The sequence below is a fragment of the Podarcis tiliguerta genome (assembly GCF_965153285.1).
Source record: "Podarcis tiliguerta genome assembly, chromosome: 2".
Taxonomy (NCBI): domain Eukaryota; kingdom Metazoa; phylum Chordata; class Lepidosauria; order Squamata; family Lacertidae; genus Podarcis; species Podarcis tiliguerta.
This window is the reverse complement of record NC_139535.1, coordinates 60607492-60627554: the sequence shown is the minus strand read 5'-3', so window position 1 is coordinate 60627554 and position 20063 is coordinate 60607492. Positions and strand designations below refer to the sequence as shown.

General features: G+C 42.3%; 1 protein-coding gene across 2 annotated transcripts in view; it reads left to right on the top strand.

The window, feature by feature from the left end:
- The first annotated feature begins 1905 nt into the window (after window positions 1–1905).
- Window positions 1906–20063, top strand: part of G3BP1 (G3BP stress granule assembly factor 1) — a 28073-nt gene continuing 9915 nt past the window's right edge. Inside the window, exons 1-2 of one of the 2 annotated variants that reach the window (XM_083423315.1) lie at window positions 1906–2111; window positions 18480–18593. In XM_083423315.1, coding sequence (XP_083279441.1) covers window positions 18499–18593 — 95 coding nt within the window. In that variant the 5' untranslated portion in view covers window positions 1906–2111; window positions 18480–18498. The remainder of the gene's footprint in view (window positions 2112–18479; window positions 18594–20063) is intronic. The other variant, XM_083423316.1, reaches the window with a different exon arrangement.

Below are 20063 nucleotides of genomic sequence, written 5' to 3'. Positions count from 1 at the left end.
TAAACAGAAGTGTAGGAAGATACTGTTTCCCTGGAATTATAGATGACTAGTGCAAGAGTAGGGAATGTGTTGTGTGCGTCACCATGGCTGTTGTTTCAGGCTGGGCGCAGTAAGTTCTTCCTGGAAGACTAGCTGGGTGTGGGAGTTGGCTTATTGAAAAAGAATCTCTCTTGTTTGGTCATTTATTTCATATCAGTTCTACAAAAGCTTCGCCTAAGCTGCTGATTTATGAATTGGCAGCTTGCACAGTGGTTCCACTTTCCTAAAGTGCTAGGCAGAGGGGAGGATTAAAATGTGAGGATGCCAAAATGCCAGTTTAGTGACTGCAGTTCTCTTGACACAGGGAGAAGGGGTCTTTAGAGAGCTACTCTAGGAAAAGAGAAAGTACTGTAAAAGGGCTTCAATATTTCCATCCTATTTAAATGAAGGCTGCCTTTATCTAGGATTCAGTGCTCGCTGTTTTAAATGTATATTATTGAGGTTTCATAGGAACAACCTCTAACTCTTATCCTGAAAAAAATATCTCCATCCCTTGTTTTCCTTTTGACACAAGTGGATGAAGTTAGCAGGCATACAGACATCTCCTTAGTAGGTAAGACCTGCCAAATTATAGACAAATAGGTCCAGAGGGTTGTGGTTTTTTTTTTTTGTACTGGACACTTTCCAAAATTTACACCTCCTCTAACAAAAGAATAATCTCACTTTCTTGTTTTTAGCAGAATTAGATCAAATTTTCAAGCAGAGTATCTCCTTCTGAGGGGATGAATCCTGCCAAATTTCAGTAAAGTAGCACCTTTTCCACCTGGTCTGGGAAGGTGAGGCCCTAACTGACTCCAGCTACAAAAGCTGAGGTTCTTGACCAGAATCCTGGGCTGGGGTATTGTTTAGAGGTTTTTGCTGGGAAACGGTTGTCGTTGCGGTCAATTTTTGTGTGTCTTATTTTGTATCTTACGATTTATGTGGAAATTGTTCAGTTGTGTTCTTTTTGGTCTTTTGTTTATTATGACTACTTTTGTGTTGTTGTTTTTTAAAGTTACATAACTACAAACATATGTTGTAAGCTGTCTTGAGCAAGGTATTGATTTTGGAAAGAAGGCACACAAATGAAATTATTGATTGATTGATAAAGGCAGGCAATGTAAATGTACCAATAGTGGTTGCAGTTTCCAAAATGTATTCAGGCGTAGCCCCCCCCCCCCCCCACAGTGCATTGTACTGATCTAATCCAATGTGAATGAAGATACTCATGTTATGACAATTAAAAGGTAAAGGTAAAAGACCCCTGACAGTTAAGTCCAGTCTCAGATGACTCTGGGGTTGCGGGGCTCATCTCCTTTATGGAAGCTAATTATGGGATTATTAAGGAAGGCAGCTGATTTCAAGCACTTATTTTTAGAGTGGGTGTGTTTTGGGTAACTAGTGGTGTTTGGTGAGGGGGATTATAGTGGGCAATGCGACTTTGAGAGGTTTAAGAGGAATCTTGAAGAAAAGGGTTTTTGTTTCTTTTAAGGCAAGGTGTGTTTCTTTAATAAGCCAGAGCTCCTCGCCTGCCCGTCATAGGGTAACGTCCTTCGTAATTGGACTGTATGCCCGGTGCCGCTCTGGAGCCACGCCTTTCCTCACACGGGGTTTCTAGGCCTCAGTTTCCAGGGTTTCTACTGTGCAGCGCACCTATCCTTGGCGGGCAAAGTAGCCACACCTCCACAGAACCTTTCTCCTAATAACGAAAGGAGCGTCGCCTCATTGGTCTTCGTCCGAATCGGCGATGACCATCTCCGCCTTCAGAAGTCTTTCCGCAACAGCTATTGATTAATACGGACGTCAGTCCTACTAACCGGCTTTGCGCTCGCTGTAACGCGATTGGCCTCTCTGGATGTCAACCGCCTCCCCTCCCTCCCTTACGGCCTATCGTTCTCCGAGCTGGGCATCGAGCCGGCTCCTAACTGGCTGCGGGCATGCCATAGGGTTAGGTTGCGCGCCGGGTATATTTAGCCGGTGGCTGAGCACGCTGTTGCGTGAGGTGCTTCTCGTCCCCTTCGGCCTGCCTGCCCGCCTTGTACGGAGTGAAACCGCCTCCTCCTCCTCCGCGTCCAGCTCCGCCTCGCCCGCAGGTTGGTGCGGGAGGGGCGCAGAAGGGTCACGTCCTTCACGGGGGTCGAGGGGGCTTCGTACCCCTGTGGCGTCTCCGCCGCCAGCACCGTCGCCATAGACATGCGGGGTCCCGGCGGCGCTCCTCCCCCCCCTTGTCCCGCGCCGCTTTTCGCCCCGCGGCCTTCAGCCTCGGGGCGGGAGCGGGACGCCGGTGGCGGGTGGGCAGGCGGTGGGGGTGTCCGCTGAGCCGAGGGGGCGCTCGGGGCTGGCGGACGTTTGCCTGGCCGGCCTGGCGGTATATTGAGGAGGGGGGAGAAAGGGGAGGTTGGGGCATAACGGGGAGCGGCGAGCGGGGCTCCCTCAGCGTGGCCGGGCCTGAGCCGTTAACAAGCCCTCTGGGTAGCAAAAGCGAGGCGAGAAGGACCCGCCCGTGCGGGGAAGTGCGTGATCTAGAAGAAGGGAGCAGAGAGAGGAGCGGCTGGGCGGCTGTTAACGGGTCGCTGCGCTGGCCTGCGAAGGGAACTCGGTGCTGGCTTAACGACGAGGGTCTCCTTTCTGACATGCGGAGGAGGCGGCGCCCAGCCTGGCCCCGGCGCGGTCCTCTCCCTCCCTACTCGATTGCTCGCCCCGCGCTATGAATAACTAACTAGGAAGGTTCCTGATCGTGCATGTAAAGCGGCCTACAAAAGGGAGGGGGTGGGCAGGGGGACCCTCTTGAAGCGCCGTTGCCGCCCTCCCCGCGCTTCTCTCGCGCCTCCAGAACCTCCCACCCACCACGCCAAACAAAAACCCGCGAGCTTTGTGAAAGAGCGGAAATGCATGAACGGTGCTCGTTCCACCGGTGTAGGGGGGCGGAGGAGGAGGAAAGCGACGGGAGGTGCGAGACGCCGCTCCGTTCACTTGTCCGCGGGAGTAGCTGCGTAGGAACCGGGGCATAATGGTGCTCCTTTTCAGTGGGGCAGACGCTTGTGAAAAGGGGCCGCGGAAGTGAGCTGTGCTTCATTGTGCAAGCCTAGGCAGACGGAGCTGCAAGCTTTTGTCCCTTGCCGCACGCAGCCTGCTTTTCCCTAGCGCGCAGGCAAAAAAGCTAGGCTGGAATATAGAGAGCTAAGTAGCTTTGTTTTAAAGTGGCGTAGCCTTTCACTTGAGAGATGAGATCGGCAGTGTTTTAAACAACCCTGTGCTGTGGACGCCTAAAAGCCAACAAACAAAGCCCTCCCAACAAGTTTTTGCCTGTAAAAAATAAAGTAATAAAGGCAGAAAAGTAAGGACACTTGCTCAAGGTCAGTCTTGACGTGTTCATAGAAACTAGATTGAGTATGCCTGGAGTTTCTAGTAATTTCCAGGATCTTACTAAAATCTATTAGTTTTTCTATTGCAATAGCTTTAATGGGAATCGTTCACGAGCATGTTTTTCTGATAATTGAAATCTGGTTGTGTCAGGTGGCTGCATCATAATCTATTGCGGAGTATTTGTAGCAAGTAGCCATGTTTCCAGTTTGTGCTATTTTTGTCTGCCTCTCCCATGGACACAGTGCTAGGTTTAGGAAATGCAGGCAGACTACTAAGCTATAGAAAAATGCCCATTTATTAAGACCTACTATTTTGGGGGCACTTGCAGGGCTCTGGTCAGTCATTAAGTAAAAGATAATTCTGCTGCTAAGGTGTTCTGTATGGTTAAGTGGAAAAATACCATCATGTGTTCCCATAAGGTTCCACAAAGATGCCAACCATTTCAAATTTGCTAAATCCATAAATGATACTTAAATGAATTTATCAATTGCTTGGCATCAAATCTTTTTTGCACTTGTTTGTAGCAGCCAAAACAGCAATGGTAAAGTTTGCATTGTGCTGTCCAGACATGCTCTTCTGTGTACTTAACTGGAAGTGCTGCTTGAACTATTATATCTAAAAATAGCAGACCCTGGTGGTAGAATCCATTTTAGACTAAAATTTTCACCTGGTGTACTGAACTTTTTGTATTTGAATAAAACAATCTCAGGAGCTTTAGATTGTATATGTATAATCAATAGGGTCTTGGGTAATGAAATGTTGGATTTAACAGATTCCTTTTTTGGTTGTTCATATGCTAATAATTTAAAGGAGTTAATAATAGGTATTCCCTACAGGTCATTTTTAAAGACAAACTACATGAAACAAACTTCTGCTTTCTTTTATATGGAGAAGCCTTACATATTTCAGATATTCTACTGGCTTATTGACATTTAAGCTAAGGATACCTTAACAAAGACAAACTAAGAAAATAAGGTAGTCGGATAAATTTCCTTACGATGTACTTCTGCTCACTCACCTAGACTTAAAAGTCTAGGAATAAAGCAAGCATGAAGACAAGAGAAATGCCTTGATGGGTCATTATGTGGTGGATTAATGCTCTCTAAATTTACCCACTCATAGTCCGCTGCTTGAAAGTTGCAGTAGAATTTTAGGGTTGTGATGCGGTAACTTAGGGGTGAGAAATCTGTCGTACTCCAGATATTGCTAAACCAGAACTCAAACCATTCCAGACCAAGATACTGGTTTTGACAAATAAAGATCTGAATAGTTTAGGCTCAGGTTACCTGAAGAAGCTACTTTCCCCAAACTGTATGGGCTTTCAGATCAGAGGAGGCCCTTCTGGCAGTGCCATCACTGAGTTGAGGTTAGAGGATCCATAAGGTGGCCAGGAAGGCCTTTTTGGCAATGCAGCTCCATTATAGAGCATCCTTTCCCTTGAGGTTTGGATAGGAACCACTGGAATGAACTTTTATTTGCTTCCAGGCCATCCAAGTTACGTATAACTACATTCAACTATCCCATCTCAAATCCTTGCATTGTTGAATTGTACTGGAAAATTTTAACTGTGTGTTATTGGCCTATTGTTTTTAAATTGTAACTTGCCCTGAGATCTATATAAAGTAAATAAAATTGTGACCCTACCCTCTACACTGCAGAACTCTTGAGCGTTGGTAATACTTAACTGGAACTGATGGGGATTGGAGTTCCATCAGCATTTGAAGGGCATAAGGTTTCCTGTCCCTTCACTATATTGACATTGGCTTTTTAAGATTGGAAAAAAATGTAGGGTTGTAGTAATCAATAGCTAATCCATAGATAGCTAGGAAAAGCAGCTACAAAATTACAGTAGGTTTGAAAATTATACTCCTGTTCAAACTAGAAAACAACACATACATTTATTTATACATACATGTTCTTGATTATACATACATGAATTTATTAGTGCTTGATCTCAATATGCAGTGAATTTCAAAGTGCAGGGAGTGTCACATTAAGTGACCAAGTTCTTACAAATGTGGAATGGGCATTATGTGACACCTGTAGTAGTGTCAATTCTGCTGACTGAAGAGGTTGGGTGGCACATGGGGATAAGGCGATCTTGTAGGTAAACTGGTCCCAAGTTATTGAGGGCTTTATGTACCAATAGTAGCACCTTGAACTTTGCCCAGTAGCAAATTGGCAACCAGTGCAGATTTCTGAGCATAGGTGTTATATGCTGACAAGGAGTCACTCAGTAGTCAAGGTGCAGCATTCTGCACTAACAGCAGCTTCTAGATCAAGCACAAGGGAAACCCAACATATAGAGTGCATTGCAGTAATCCAGTAACCAACACATGAACTACTGTGGCAAGACTTTCCTGGTCCAGGAATGGCTGTACCTGTCAAACCAGCTGCAGTTGGTAAAAGGCATTTCTAGCCACTGAGGCTACCTAAGCCTCCAGAGATAGAGCTGGATCCAGAAGCACGCAAACGGCGAACCTGCTGTTGAAGAAGTAATTGTGAAATATGAGTTTGAAAAAGCTTTTGCATAAAACTGTTTAGGATTTAACTACATTTTTACCTCTCCCCACACTCCAAACAGTTTGCATGTGACAGTTACTCAAATTCATAGTTCTGAATTCAGTTTCATTTCTGAAATGTTATTCTGTGTTTTAAACGTGATATCACCTACCTTCAGTGATGTTTAAGTCAAAACCACACTTAAGTACAGACTGGGCAGTTTAAACACTTTACTGGATCTTATGTACTCTATAAAATAAGTCTTGAGTTAAATCCAGAAGGTGCAAATCAGCTTAGCAGTTGCATTTCACTTCTGACTATTTGAAAACCACTATGATTTACATTTAGGTAAAATAAGGAATTTTAAGGATTGAATGTTTTCAGCACCTTAAATGTTAACATTGCCTAAGAAAAGTTACGTTTAATGTTTAAAGTATTTCTTACCCGTTACATCAACATCTTTACAACCGTGCAAGCCCTGGGGGGGGGTGAACCTGTGGTCCTCCAGGTGTTTGTGAACTATGACTTCCATCATCCCCAGCCAGAAAGTTATTGGGGATGGTGAGAGTTGCAGTCTCTTAACAGAGTAGAGCCGCATATCTATCACATCTGCTCAGTGTTAGAAACAGAGATGAAAGCTAGGAGCTAAATGGCGCCTTAAACCTAGGTAATAGGCGCGTGTAGGTGTTTTTTTAAAAAATATCAAGCTAAATATGAACTTCATCTAAAATATGTTCATTTTTCACATGGTTTAGTCCTCCCCCTGCCCACCCCCCTAATATTCTTAAGAAGGTCTCTTCTCCAGTCTTCAGAGAGTAGCTGGAAGTGGTGAGGCAGAAAAAGCTCCACCTTTCCTTCCACTATGCAGTTTTAATCTGAAATCTTAGGCACAATACTGCGCTCAGAAACTGCTCGTGCTAATGAAATTCCCTCTCTCAAAATGTGCCTAGAACAATGGGAGTTTCGAACACTGCACCTGCTGTGGCATCAATATTGGTATGCCAGAATAATAAAACACTCGTATTTGCACATGGACTTTGACAAATGGCTTTCTTTGATGTGAGCCCATTTCTAGACTTAAAGGTGAGTATGAGATGAAAGCATGCTGGTAGTAGCTCGGTCTTGATACCCAACAGGAAGTTCAAGATTCTCTGCACGACAGTGATGTGGGTTTGCTGGAAAGTTTTCTGATGCCTAGGGCAGAGGTTTTCAAACTTTTTGAGTCCACGGTTCCCTTAACCAACTACATTCTTTCTGCGACACCCCTGTGGGGCTCAGAAGTCCAGTTATGTCACCTCTTGCCTGCAGAGCTGGCAGCCTCACTCCCTTGGTAGAGTGTTCCCTCAGTCCTCTCCTCTCCCTTCTCCTTGGAAGTCCTCTAGACAGCTGCTGCTGCTGCTGTCCCTGGTTTCTGAACTGCCCCCCCAAGTGCTTCCCAGAGGCACTATTTGCCTGCAGAGCTTATAGCTAGGGCTGTTGCAGTAAACAGCTGTGCAAGCCTTTGTGAGGCAGACACACAAGGGCATCATAGGAACGAGGGAAGGAAAGTAGGACAGAGGCCAGTGTTGTCCATGGCACCTCTGACCATCATTCAAGGCACCCTAGGGTGCCACATCACACTGGTTGAAAACCACCGGCCTAGGGCTAGAACACTTCCCAAAGAAAAATAAAGAACTGGAAAGTGTTCTACCTTACATCAGTGCTGCCCATTGTTGAGAATTACTGTGCCTGGGATAGAAGATGTAGGACAAATCCCTCTGTTAGTTTTCCAGTACTTGTGAATAAATAGGGTATGTATGTATTTTTTTATTCTGCTAATCTGTGTGGAAGATGGGAAGCAGTAAGACACATTGTTGTTGGCATCCATCTGTCTTGAGAGACAATAGAATGCACCATTTGAAAAACTCCAGTGTAGAAGTCTTGGCAGCATATATGGAAGTTCTCAGCTGTCCAGATGACAACGCCACCTCTGCCACTCCCAGCCTTGCTGATGTAGTTCAAAGGAAAGCAAAACAGTACATGTGGCACTAGCTTGGCTGCAGGAATTGCCAGAATGAGGCGAGCAAAGTGCCATCCTACTGCCTTGGGTACTCTGGATTTGTGTAGGGTTTAGTCCTTAGCCTTTCCTTCTCCTGGAGATGTCCCACAAGGTAGCGTATAAGGATTTTTCCTTGGGAGTTTACTCCTGAAGCCTTTCTCACGAATGAGTATAGCCACAAGGCAGCAGAGGTTTGAGGTCAGAGTTTAAGGTCTCCTAGATGGGCTACCTTTCCAGGTTAACAAGGCCCATCTGTCTTCTGATTTTCTTCAGACATGAAGGGAACAACTGATGCCCAGTTAGCTTTCTAATGATCTCTGCCCAGTAAACCATCGTTTATTTGACTGAGCCTTGTGCTTCTGTTCTGTCCTCCTTTCTCTTGTGTGTCGCAGCTGACAATATCTGGGGTTTGTTAAACCATAGTCTTCCATTATATCTGAACTGGGAAACTGGCTTAATCTGTTTTCAAACCATAATGTGAACCTGGTTTGATATCTGAGTTTGTAGTCTGAGATTAACCTACAGTTTCCTAGTTTGCATTCAATACAAAGGTAAAGGACCCCTGACAATTAAGTCCAGTCGCGGACAACTCTGGGGTTGCGATGCTCATCTCGCTTTACTGGCCGAGGGAGCCAACATTTGTCTGCAGACAGTTTTTCTGGGTCATGTGGCCAGCATGACTAAGCTGCCTCTGGTGAAAGCAGAGCAGCACACAGAAACACTGTTTACCTTCCTGCTGGAGCAGTACCTATTTATCTACTTGCACTTTGATGTGCTTTTGAACTGCTAGGTTGGCAGGAGCTGAGACCCAAGCAACAGGAGCTCGCCCCGTTGTGGGGATTTGAACTGCTGACCTTCTGATTGGCAAGCCCAGAGGCTCAGTGGTTTACAGCACAGTGCCACCTGCATCCCTTTGCATTCAATAAAAGGTAAAGGGACCCCTGACCATTAGCTCCAGTCGTGACCGACTCTGGGGTTGCAGCACTCATCTCGCTTTATTGGCCAAGGGAGCCGGCGTACAGCTTCTGGGTCATGTGGCCAGCATGACTAAGCTGCTTCTGGTGAACCAGAGCAGCACACGGAAACGCCGTTTACCTTCCTGCCGGAGTGGTACCTATTTATCTACTTGCACTTTGAGGTGCTTTCAAACTGCTAGGTTGGCAGGAGCTGGGACCGAGCAATGGGAGCTCACCCCATCACAGGGATTCGAACCGCTGACCTTCTGATTGGCAAGTCCAAGGCTCTGTGGTTTAACCCACAGTGCCACCTGCATCCCTTTTGCATTCAATAGGATGCTGCTATTTCAACATGTAGGAGAAGAGAGGATAAAGTTTGTGGTGTAGAATTGCTTCTCAAATATAATAAAATAGTTTGATAGGATTTTGTTTAAATTGGTCCTGATACAGTACTTTTAGTTTTATTGTGTGTACTAAGCACATAAACACTTGTGGGAGGGCTTGGGTCAGTGCTACAGAAATAATAGTTGAACCAAAGTACTGTACATGAAATCATACCAGCTGAGCATATAGACATAAGCCTCCTCTTCCCATATATGTTTTCTTTCAGCAGTACATGTAAAGTTTTCTGGAGGGAAAATTTTGGTTTAACTTGTGCAAGTTATCCTTCAAATAAGGTGGCTGCTTAGTTCAAAATTGGCTACAAAAGCAGCAGCTTTGGGACGATGAATTTCCCTTTGTTCAATCCTTGGGACTTGTTTGGCTTGTCCCCCTCCCCCCAAAAGACAGCACCTAGAATTCTATGTGCAAACATTTTCTTTATTACGTAATTATGTGCTGCTTTCTGACTACATATTTCTGGTCATCAAGGTCTGAGCTAGCAAAAGAATCCAGTTGTATTGCTTCCTTTCTTGTTTTTATTAGGTAGCAATTGTTTAAGCTAACCCTGGCTTAAGAGAGGTTTTTACTTTGAGTGCAATACTGATATGTGCAGCTGAAGATGCTTACAGCCACTGAAAATCCAGAAATCCACAGTTCAACCATTATATAATGGCAGCTAAATTCATTCAAAAGCCTGCCAGAAGATTAGTCATACAAAGATCAGGACAGATACACTACTTAGTATTAGCAGGTCTGAATGTGAACTTGGCTCCATACATGCAGAGCCACTGCTGCAAGTGCTCTGCTTCTAGCTGCAGGAAATCATACCTCAGGTAATGAAGGGGACATAAAACAGGGCTTTATTTTCTGAATGCAACTAGTCCAAGTTGGTGTACAGTGATTTGAAGGGTTCTTAACACAGAAACTAATGTTTTTTTTAAAAAAAGAAACTAATACTTTTAGTTGGGCTCAGAAACAGTAGTATCTGATGAAATTGCTGTAACACAGGTTGAATGTGTATTAGCCAGTATTCAGTAGAAGGCACACAGTAGCATTTTGCCGAAAGGTTTGCAAGGTTTGCTCAGATAGATCTGACTCTCATGGTTGGGGTAGTCAAAGTGAGGTCTGATTTAAATGTCTGAAGTATGCCAGCTCATCATGGTTTGTTCTCAGATAACAAACCATTATGTGATGCCATGGTTTGTTGGTTTATAAACAATGACTTGTTTGAACTATGATTTGGCCTTATCAGCTAACCCAACTCCTTTGGTTTAACCATGGTTTTAAATTGTGGTTTGGTTAGCCACTACAAATGCAAAGCTACAGAGGCATGAGTAGAATTCTTAGAGGGAAAGGATATGCTTTGAGTGTGCTTTAAAGGTATAGTATGTACAAAGCTGAAGATGGACCAAAGATCCGACTCAGAATAAGGCAGCTTCTTAGGTTTCTGAAATGAAAAGCTATATATATAAATTACTTAACTAATGGTCAGGACTTTCTTTAAAGAAGGAGAAACCTTCCATTTCTCCAGGAAGACATTCACTGTCTTGGCTAGAAGACCATTGTTTGCTGACGCTGACCTTCACCAACTCTGCTGTTCAAGAGCCAAAGTACATGTGGTGGTTTTCATAATGGCAAACTGTCAGCATTCACAGGGGATATATTCGAAATTGATCCAAACAACTCATACTTCTTTATAGACTAGCCTGGCATTGTCACATCTGTAGCTCCAACAAATTGAGCAAAAATGGAACTTCTGAGTAGATGTGTGAACTTTGTGGTACCTGTAATTGACACCACAAATATTTTCTTTGCTTTTGAATTATTTAATGTTGGGACCCTCATGCTAAAGCTTAAAAATAGCAGGAATCACAGTCAATTGATGTCTTAAAATTTATTTTCTTTACAAATAACAATATAGTTTTCTTTAAAAAACCCAACAACATTAATCTTAGAACCCAAGGAAGCAAATTCAGTGGCCCAGTTGGCACATTACAGTAAATCATTGTTAAAAGTTAAATGTGATATAGCAAGAATGTGCAGAATACTAGTTACAAGGCATGAGCACTGGTTGACATATAATGCCAAGTCAGCTTCTCGCTTTCTCTCCAGGGTCCTGTGGGTAGAATTGGAAGAGGAGTGCCACAGTGCTGTGAACCAGCATGCTGCTTGCTTTATCCCAGTGTTTCATTTATTGTTTAAAGCAGGCATAGGCAAACTCGGCCCTCCAGGTGTTTTGGGACTACAACACCCATCATCCCTGACCACTGGTCCTGTTAGCTAGGGATGATGGAAGTTGCAGTTCCAAAACATCTGGAGGGCCGAGTTTGCCTATGCCTAGTTTAAAGTGACACGAACCAGGCCTTTCTCACATGATATAAAATTATTCAAAAGAAAACTTGTATGCTGCCTCACTTCTGTGAGTGCACAGTTCAAATGTTTTCTGTCAGTAGGAAGGTGTGACTCAGTATAAATGTTGGGAGGGAATTTTTGTTGTCAGTTTGGCTAGGAGCCAGATAAAAGTATTGGGTTGCTATGTTTCTTGCTTGGAGCAATATACAATAGCCATCAATGCACTCTGGAATGGTGTTTCTCATGGCATTAAATTTGTGCAAGATAATTGTATGACATCACACACTCTAGGGATGGCAGTTCTAACAGTTCTGCTACCCAACCATCAATATTAAATATAACTTTGGATTTCTAAGTCATTGAGATTAGTTTCTTAGCAACTAAGATCACACATTGAATCTAAGCCACATGCATCTTACTTAAGGCTACTCAGATGAAGGGTGTTGGTCATACTACTGGACTTACCTGTTTTTCGTTAAAGTTTGTGGTTTATAACACTTTATTCCTTGAAGACTTCTTGTGGACTTATTCGAGTTGGAAAAATAAAGATACATTATCAAATGAACAAAGAAGACTATACTTAATGTGAGTTAATTATTATTTTTTAGATTCCCCCCCCCCCAAGTCAAATACCATTTATGCGTGTTATACCTCCTACCAAGAATATGTAGGAGGTTAAGCTATTGGACTTAAGAGTGTGCCCCCCCCCCAGTCCTCTGGGAGCATAGGATCCCCCAATTCTGTTTGTGCAAAGCATATGGAAACCAGATCAGAAGCTCCACTCTTAAATGACAATATTTTTACTCTGGAGAAAATAGACAATATTTCCAATGAGTTAAAATCAATTCTGGTGTTTGAGATGGTGTAAGCCTCAGGCACAAACAGAGATTAGGAGGGTCATCCCTGTGCTCAGCTACATTGACTTAAAGGGGGCTAATTCTTGGGTGAGTATTCAACTGCAGCCTGATAGTCCTAGATATACTTCCAAGGGAGTAAGCCTCATCCAGCACAGTGGGCCTTCATTTTGAGTAAACATGCAGAGAATCAGGCAGTAAGAAATGTTTTAATGTGGTTATAGCATCATTATTTGATATTAAGCAATTTAGTTTGTAAGTTTTTGAAATATAATAGGTCTTGAGTATGCAGTAATTGCTAGACTGTGAAATGTTCTCTCAATCAGGCTCGTCATAAAAAAGGGTGACCTTCAGTTCTGAGTATCTGTTGGAGCCAGGTTAGTGAGTTACAGAGCACGTAAAGATTGAATTTCTGTACATCAGCCAGTGTCCTTCATTTAGCCCAAGGTGCAACAGTGGTAAAAAGGAGGCAGAACTGAAACAGTTTGTTCCAACTTCCAAAAGTAGGTCCAAATCAAGAGATCTCCAGAATTATTCATATTGGCTGGGGTTGCTCATAGTGTCTGTCTTAATATTGGGAGATGGGAAAAGCAGAATGAATGAGAAGTAGCTGAATATGAGAAGTCATATCTCTCTTGCTTTGTAGATAAGTATATGTTATACAAATGGTAGACAAATTGTAGTTGGTTTAATGCAAGAGATGATGACCAGTTGTGCCATGTAAGCACCTTAGTGTAAAGTGGTACTTGTGCTGCCAAAAACAGCATGGGCACTTAACCTCTGTGTGTGCCTGAGATAATTGTGTGGTTAGGAAAGGTAGCTGTAGTAGGACAGGTGGTAGCGTTGGGCAATATGTTGATATATCCAAAACCAGTTTGAAGTCCGTTTGATATCAGTTTCATAATTTTTGACCTGGCATATCGCGAATCATGATGTGTGTTAGGGCTGAACAATGTATGGCTTTCAGCATTGTGAAATATCACCAGCCGATATATCACAATGTCTGAAATAAGGCTCTATGTAGAGGTGCACGAGGTAATGTCCTGATCACTGCTACTATTTAGGAGTCTAAAATTGATACATTTTTACTTACCTGTAACATGTTACAACTTATTTTATAGTACAGTACAAAGCGACAGGAATCATGAGAGAAGCGGTGATTGGCTTCACGGTTTTTCCCACATCACTTTTTTTTTTTACATAGCGCACACATCGTGATTCACGATATATCACCATGTTGAATATTATGAAACTGTTACCATAATATAGACTTTAAACCGATTTTTCTACTATGTATCGATACGTTGCCTAGCATTAATGTGTGTGTGTGAGTGTGCGCGCGTGTGCACTATGCAAAAATCAAATGCAAAATCCATGAAGCCAGCCAATGATTACACAGCTCCTTCCTTATTTCAGGCATCATGATATTTCAGTATATTGTGATGTTTAGCTGGTGATATATCACAATGTGGAAAACCAGATATCGCCCAGCCCTATTCTGGAACTTAACATGTAGGGTGAAATTTAATCGTACAAAGTGTTTATGGTCATAAGAACCCTCTATAGCTTCCAGCTGATTCATTCATTAACAGGTGACAGAAATAAAGGATTCTTGGATATTTCTCAGTTTGCAACATGACTGAAATGAAATGTAGCTGTGAAACAAGTGAATGCTTCCAGGGTTTTTTGTTGAGTTTGTAGTGTAATTTGGGTATAAAATGGCTATACTGTACAAGAAGAGTTGTAGACTTTGCTCATCTCCCTTTAAGGAGATGAGCTCAAATATAGCAGCTTTGATCACATGATTCCCCTTCCTCAGTCTATAATAGGAAGGGCTTAAATGGCTGGACCTCTTTTAGCCTGGAAAAAGGGTCTTTGTAAGGTGACTTTGGCAGACGTGCAATGGGGACTGGGGATACAAGAATAATTTGCATTAGGGTGTCAGTGGATTCACTGAGCTTGATATTTGCCACTGTTTTGTGAAGCCACGTACAGTAATATACGTTTTTCTTACTCTGCTTTTATTTGTGGCTCTTTATAGTTGGGAATCATAGTAGGTACATAGGAAATTAACTTAATTGAATCAGATGATTGGTCCATCCCATTGGCCCACTCATAGGATTCCTTCCCAAGCTGGAGATTCAGGTATTGAACCAAGAACCTACCGTATTTCATGAAAGCATGTGCTTTTCTTTAAAAGCATGCCCTTCCCTTTAAATGTGTTTTTGTATAGGTGTAATTTCCTTGCTGCAAGAGATTATACTAGTTTTCCACAATTCTGAGTTGCTTGTGTTAATAATTCCAGACATAAAAACATTAAACAGTCACCAAACCTGGATAACTCTTCTTCCAACACAAGGGAAACTTAACATACATATTGACTGTTTGATAAAGACGAGACCAGGCCATTGAGAAATCCGAAAGACTTAATAATTTGATTGCACTGCAGTAGTCAGACTGCAATATTTTATCTTGAAAAATCCCCTCCCCCCCCCCCCCCCGCCCATCACCACCACAACTGGCATGCCTTGGACTGCTGTGTGAAAGTGTTGAGTAATGTATTGCAAGTAAATGACATGCTCTGCTCTATCGGTCACAGACCTTTGTTCTGCTGCTAATATGTGCACAGACTAATAATGTGCTGCAAAGCTAATTCCTTCTTGTGGTTTTATAGTGCTCTGACATGTTCATTTTAAAGTTACATTTCAACAATATGTTACTTTTTTGGGGGGAAATATAGTAGAAAAGTCTTGATGCTGATTAAAGGTCAATTTAAAAGGCTGGGTGATAAAATTGTACACATAGTGAAGATGTGCTGAGCTTCAGATGGCTGCTCAGGTGAACTGGACATTCTTCCCATCTATAGCAGTTATGTCACGCCCACTAGTGTGAACAGAACATATAGAAGTGCAATATCCCTAATAGCGTGGAAAACCAATTGCAATTCCACTTGCATCTTACATTGAAAGAAAGGTGATTATTAATTTTAGGAGCCACCTCTCTGGAAGCAGCTCTAAACAAATGTGTTTCAAGTCTGACAGATGTCAAACTTCAGTGTGCTTGGGAATGTAAATGTTGGCATATTAGTAATTTAAGCACTGGGGGTTATGACCTGTTTTCAGATAAGTCATTAAAAATAGTGGTTGAATGATACATAACTGTTCATGCACTAAAGTTTGATGTAAATTTGAAAGCAGGTATTAACCATCTTAAACATACATTTTCCTCAATGCCATGTTAGCCTATTGCAGATTTAAACTAAGGGGGTAGAACAAGCAGTTCAGGTTTAAAAAGTAACCCTTGTTGTTGTTTAGTCGTTCAGTCGTGTCCGACTCTTCATGACCCCATGGACCAGAGCACGCCAGGCACTCCTGTCTTCCACTGCCACCCGCAGTTTGGTTATCTTGAATTGATTTATTCAGAAGGTATAATTTGCTGGAGCAATTTGCATAAACATTTTTACAAATTGCAAGTACTGTACACAGACCAACTTACCTAAGCCACCTGGTGATCTTTCTTAGTGACTATGCATTAAATGACTGGGTGGTAGCCAACTAAACAGTTATGGTAGTGTAGGCAATTTTGGCTGTGCCACAAGACTCCACCCCCCTGCTGCAACTAAATTTGTTCTGGGGTTCCCCAACCCTCAGGAGCAGATCTAGGGAGTGCATGGAGAAAGGAGATGGAGAGAAGTTATGTTTTGTTGGTTGCACTAGCAGAACTGTTTAGTTGGATACCACCTGGTGTGTCTTAATTTTTTTAGGAAAACCTAGTTCTTTATTGCCCTCCAAAGATTTGTCTGTCTTTCTTTCTTTCTTTCTTTCTTTCTTTCTTTCTTTCTTTCTTTCTTTCTTTCTGTTGTTGTTGTTGTTGTTGTTGTTGTTTAAATTAAGCAACAATGAACATTCAAACCATATAATGCTCAGTTAGTCATGACCAACCTATATTTAAGAGTTCTCATTTATGTTACTGTTTAATATTAGAAAAATTCAACAGCCACAGGCAAGCATTATGGTTAACTTCACTATACATCAAAACTCTTTCATAGTGTAAACATAAAACTAACTGCTGGCTTTTCTCAAATGTGCTGATGTTTGATGTAGCCAGACCTTTGTAGAGCACTTATACTCCTTGTGATAACTCAGTGTGGTAGATGATTGTTTCCATTTTAAAAACTCAGACTTGTAGTTTTCTAAGACCACCAATATGTTTATATTTCTTGGAACATGGAAGGGGGCCCCAAATTTAAGGCCTTGTCTACTAGGCCACTCTGACTCTTCCTACAACATCTCTGTGTGATATTATCTATTTATTTGATGTATTTATATCCACTCTTTCCCCCAAGGTTATATATTGCTTAGCTGGTAGCTGAGATAAAGGTTCAATCTTCATTTTATTTTAGACAGTTCCCCCCCCCCCACACTTTTAGACTGTATCACTTTTAGATTTGTATCCAAATAGGATCACAGGGTTTTTCCTAATACAGCCATAAGACAATAAAACATCAACCTTAATTGTTTTACTGGTATTTAATTGTTTTACTGGTGTATGGGATGTTAGGGGAGGAGGTAGTACCTCTGGTGGGGGACACTGCTCCTTTGGAGTAGTTCGTCAACTTTTGGTCCCCACAGTGCACTCAGCTATGCATGCAAATACAGGTTGTGGCAGATTGGGTGGATGAGACAAATAGGCGGTTTCTGCAATTGCTGTACAGGGAAGTGAGGCACAGATGGGGCTTGTCAACCTGGAAAGGTAGCCCATCTAGGAGAAGGGAAACACTGTTCCCAAACATCACCTGCCTTGTCTTTGGGAGAAGAAAAGGCTAAGGAGCAAACCCTACGCAAATACGGAGTGGGGTCCTTACAAGGTTGTATGGCACCTTGTATACATCCTTCCAGCAACTCCTGCAGCCAAATAACCATGATCATGAAGGTGAATGTATTATTGTCTTTCCAGTTCAGTCAACAAGAGTAACTTCTTACGGACAAAGCTCCAATGGCAGTTCAGCTTTTAAAGACCCGCCCCGCTCCTGAGAAAAGAAAGCCCTGTTTCTCACTTTTGGCTGGTCAGGTTCCCTCTGTGCTGGATGAAGATAAGAACATGGTCTGCAGGAATACATTTGCCCTTGCTAGGCTTCTTATGGATGTGCAGTGGGATGGGCTAGTGAGTGATCAAGTTTCCCTCTGCAGTCATACTACACATGGGTTCATACTACACAAGAGCATAGGATTCAAATTTATGCATTAGGATATGTGTACTGTATTGTGAAGTGGCTGCTTTTCAATGGAAAACAGTTAAATAGTTGACTTTAACAGATGTATTGTTATGGAGGGGAATGATCATTCCTATAAAATAATGTGTTTTCAAGTGAAGAACATTGTTTGTGTACAAAAAATAGCATTCCAGCTTACTGAAAGGTGGGTGAAGGAATGATGGTGCCCAAATTTTGCTACTGCAAAAACCTTTTTGTGCACCTTACCCTACTCTGCTCTGGACTCCAATGCTTTCTTGTGGGGGGGTGTTTGTGAGGTGTGTGCGCGCACAAAGAGTTTGGCAAAATGGGTGGGTGGAGAGCCAATCAAGTAAAAATTTGGGTTCCTGGATAAGAGGTATCCCAGCTTATTGCTTAGATGACTTACTGTATGTGAACTTAAAGGTCATTGCACCTTTTCTTGAAGCCTTTCAGTTCAGCTACTGAAGTCAGACAAGGTTAATGGGAATTAGTGCAGCCATATATAGCCTGTTAAATTCTACAAGATTTACTTGCTTGCCACCAATTTTCTGCTGCTATATTTGAAATTTTGGGCACTTGTATTTTTTTATATAATCACTTCAAAAAGCTATGTTTGAATTATAGTCTTGTTTCTTTTCCTTACCATTGAAATATTTCAAGAAATTTAGCCGTGTGTGCAGTAAATTGGCAACTGTGTGAGAAATTGGTTATAGTTCATATAACCTTTCCTTGGCAAGGATGAGTATTGGATATATTTTCACAAATGTTTTGGTCTTCAGTTTTCAGTTGACCAAAGAAATGGTGATGGAGAAGCCAAGTCCCCTGCTGGTTGGGCGGGAGTTCGTAAGACAGTATTATATTCTGCTGAACCAAGCACCAGACTTCTTGCACAGGTAAAGTCTATTTGAATTAATTAAAATAATATTTCAGAATCAGGGGCCCTGTAGTACAGAAATACTGGCTCCTCTTCACAAGTTTAATTTGCCAAAAGCAAAACAAAAATTATGGGCGCAATGAAGACTTTGCAGATAAACTTCTACATCTCTTCCGTTCTCTGTCCTCCCCACAGTTTAAATTTGAGCCGAGTTGTATATGCTCCAGGACCAGATTCCCTCTTCTATCACCACTGTGTAGTAATAAGTTGATATTCAGTATTAGTAATATCAGAAAAGACTCATTGAAATCAGTGGTCTTGAGCCTATTGATCTCATTGAGTCTTCTCTGAATATGATTTAGTTGGATATTGCCTATAATCTTGAGTTTTAACATTCTTCTTGTCACTCACTATTCTTGCATTGCCCTAAAATAGTAATAATAAAACTCCATACAAAAGTAGTTTCCAGGTTGGTTTCTTCCATGGAAGTTGTAGCTCCTGGAGGATCAGCAAAACCTCAGTCTCATCTTCCCCCTATAATCCAGTCTCCGGGCAAATAAAATGCAAATATAAGGAGACAAGACAGGCATAGGCAAACTCGGCCCTCCAGATGTTTTGAGACTACAACTACCATCACCCCTAGCTAACAGGACCAGTGGTCAGGGATGATGGGAGTTGTAGTCCCAAAACATCTGGAGGGCCGAGTTTGCCTATGCCTGAGATGAGAGTTCCTTGCGATGACCACATCAGGCTACAGGCAATATGTGGACTGCATCATCTTAATTTATTGAACAGTGAACTCCACAAAAAGCAGAGCTCTTTTCTACATACAGCAGAGCTCTTATCCAAACATCAAGAGGCTTCTAATATGAAAGGACTGCTTAACAAAATAAGGGACTCAGGTGGCAAATTTAGCAATCTGTGAAAACCTGGTTTTTTATTTGATTTAATATTTGTATTCCACTTTTCCAACAACAAATGTTGAGCTCAAAGTGGCTCACATTAATCACAATAACATTTTTTAAAACTCCAAACATTGCATTCGTTATAATATCAAACACAATAGCATATAAATAAAGCAAGCAACAGCAACAAATTAATCAAAACAATACAATTCAGTTAGCACGTCATAGTAGCTCATTGTTGCCATGGTGCTTCACAGTCACATGGAACCTTACTCCAGAACAACCACCAACAGGACACAGCAAATCCACTTGTTATCAAACGCATTGTTTTGCAATACTGCAGTAGATGGAAGCGTAAGTGACTATGTGAACTATAGACACTTGCACGGAACTATATATTGAGAAAACCATGTGGGGCGGGGGGCAAGGTTGTTGAGTGGTGGTCAGCTTCAGACGTGCTTGGAGGAAAAGGATTATCTGGCATCATTTCAATCTGGCTTTGGGCCTAAAACCAGAACCGAAAGAGCCTTGAGGTGCAGGCTGATGACCTTTAGGACCTTTACCAAAGAAGAGGCATCAGAGGA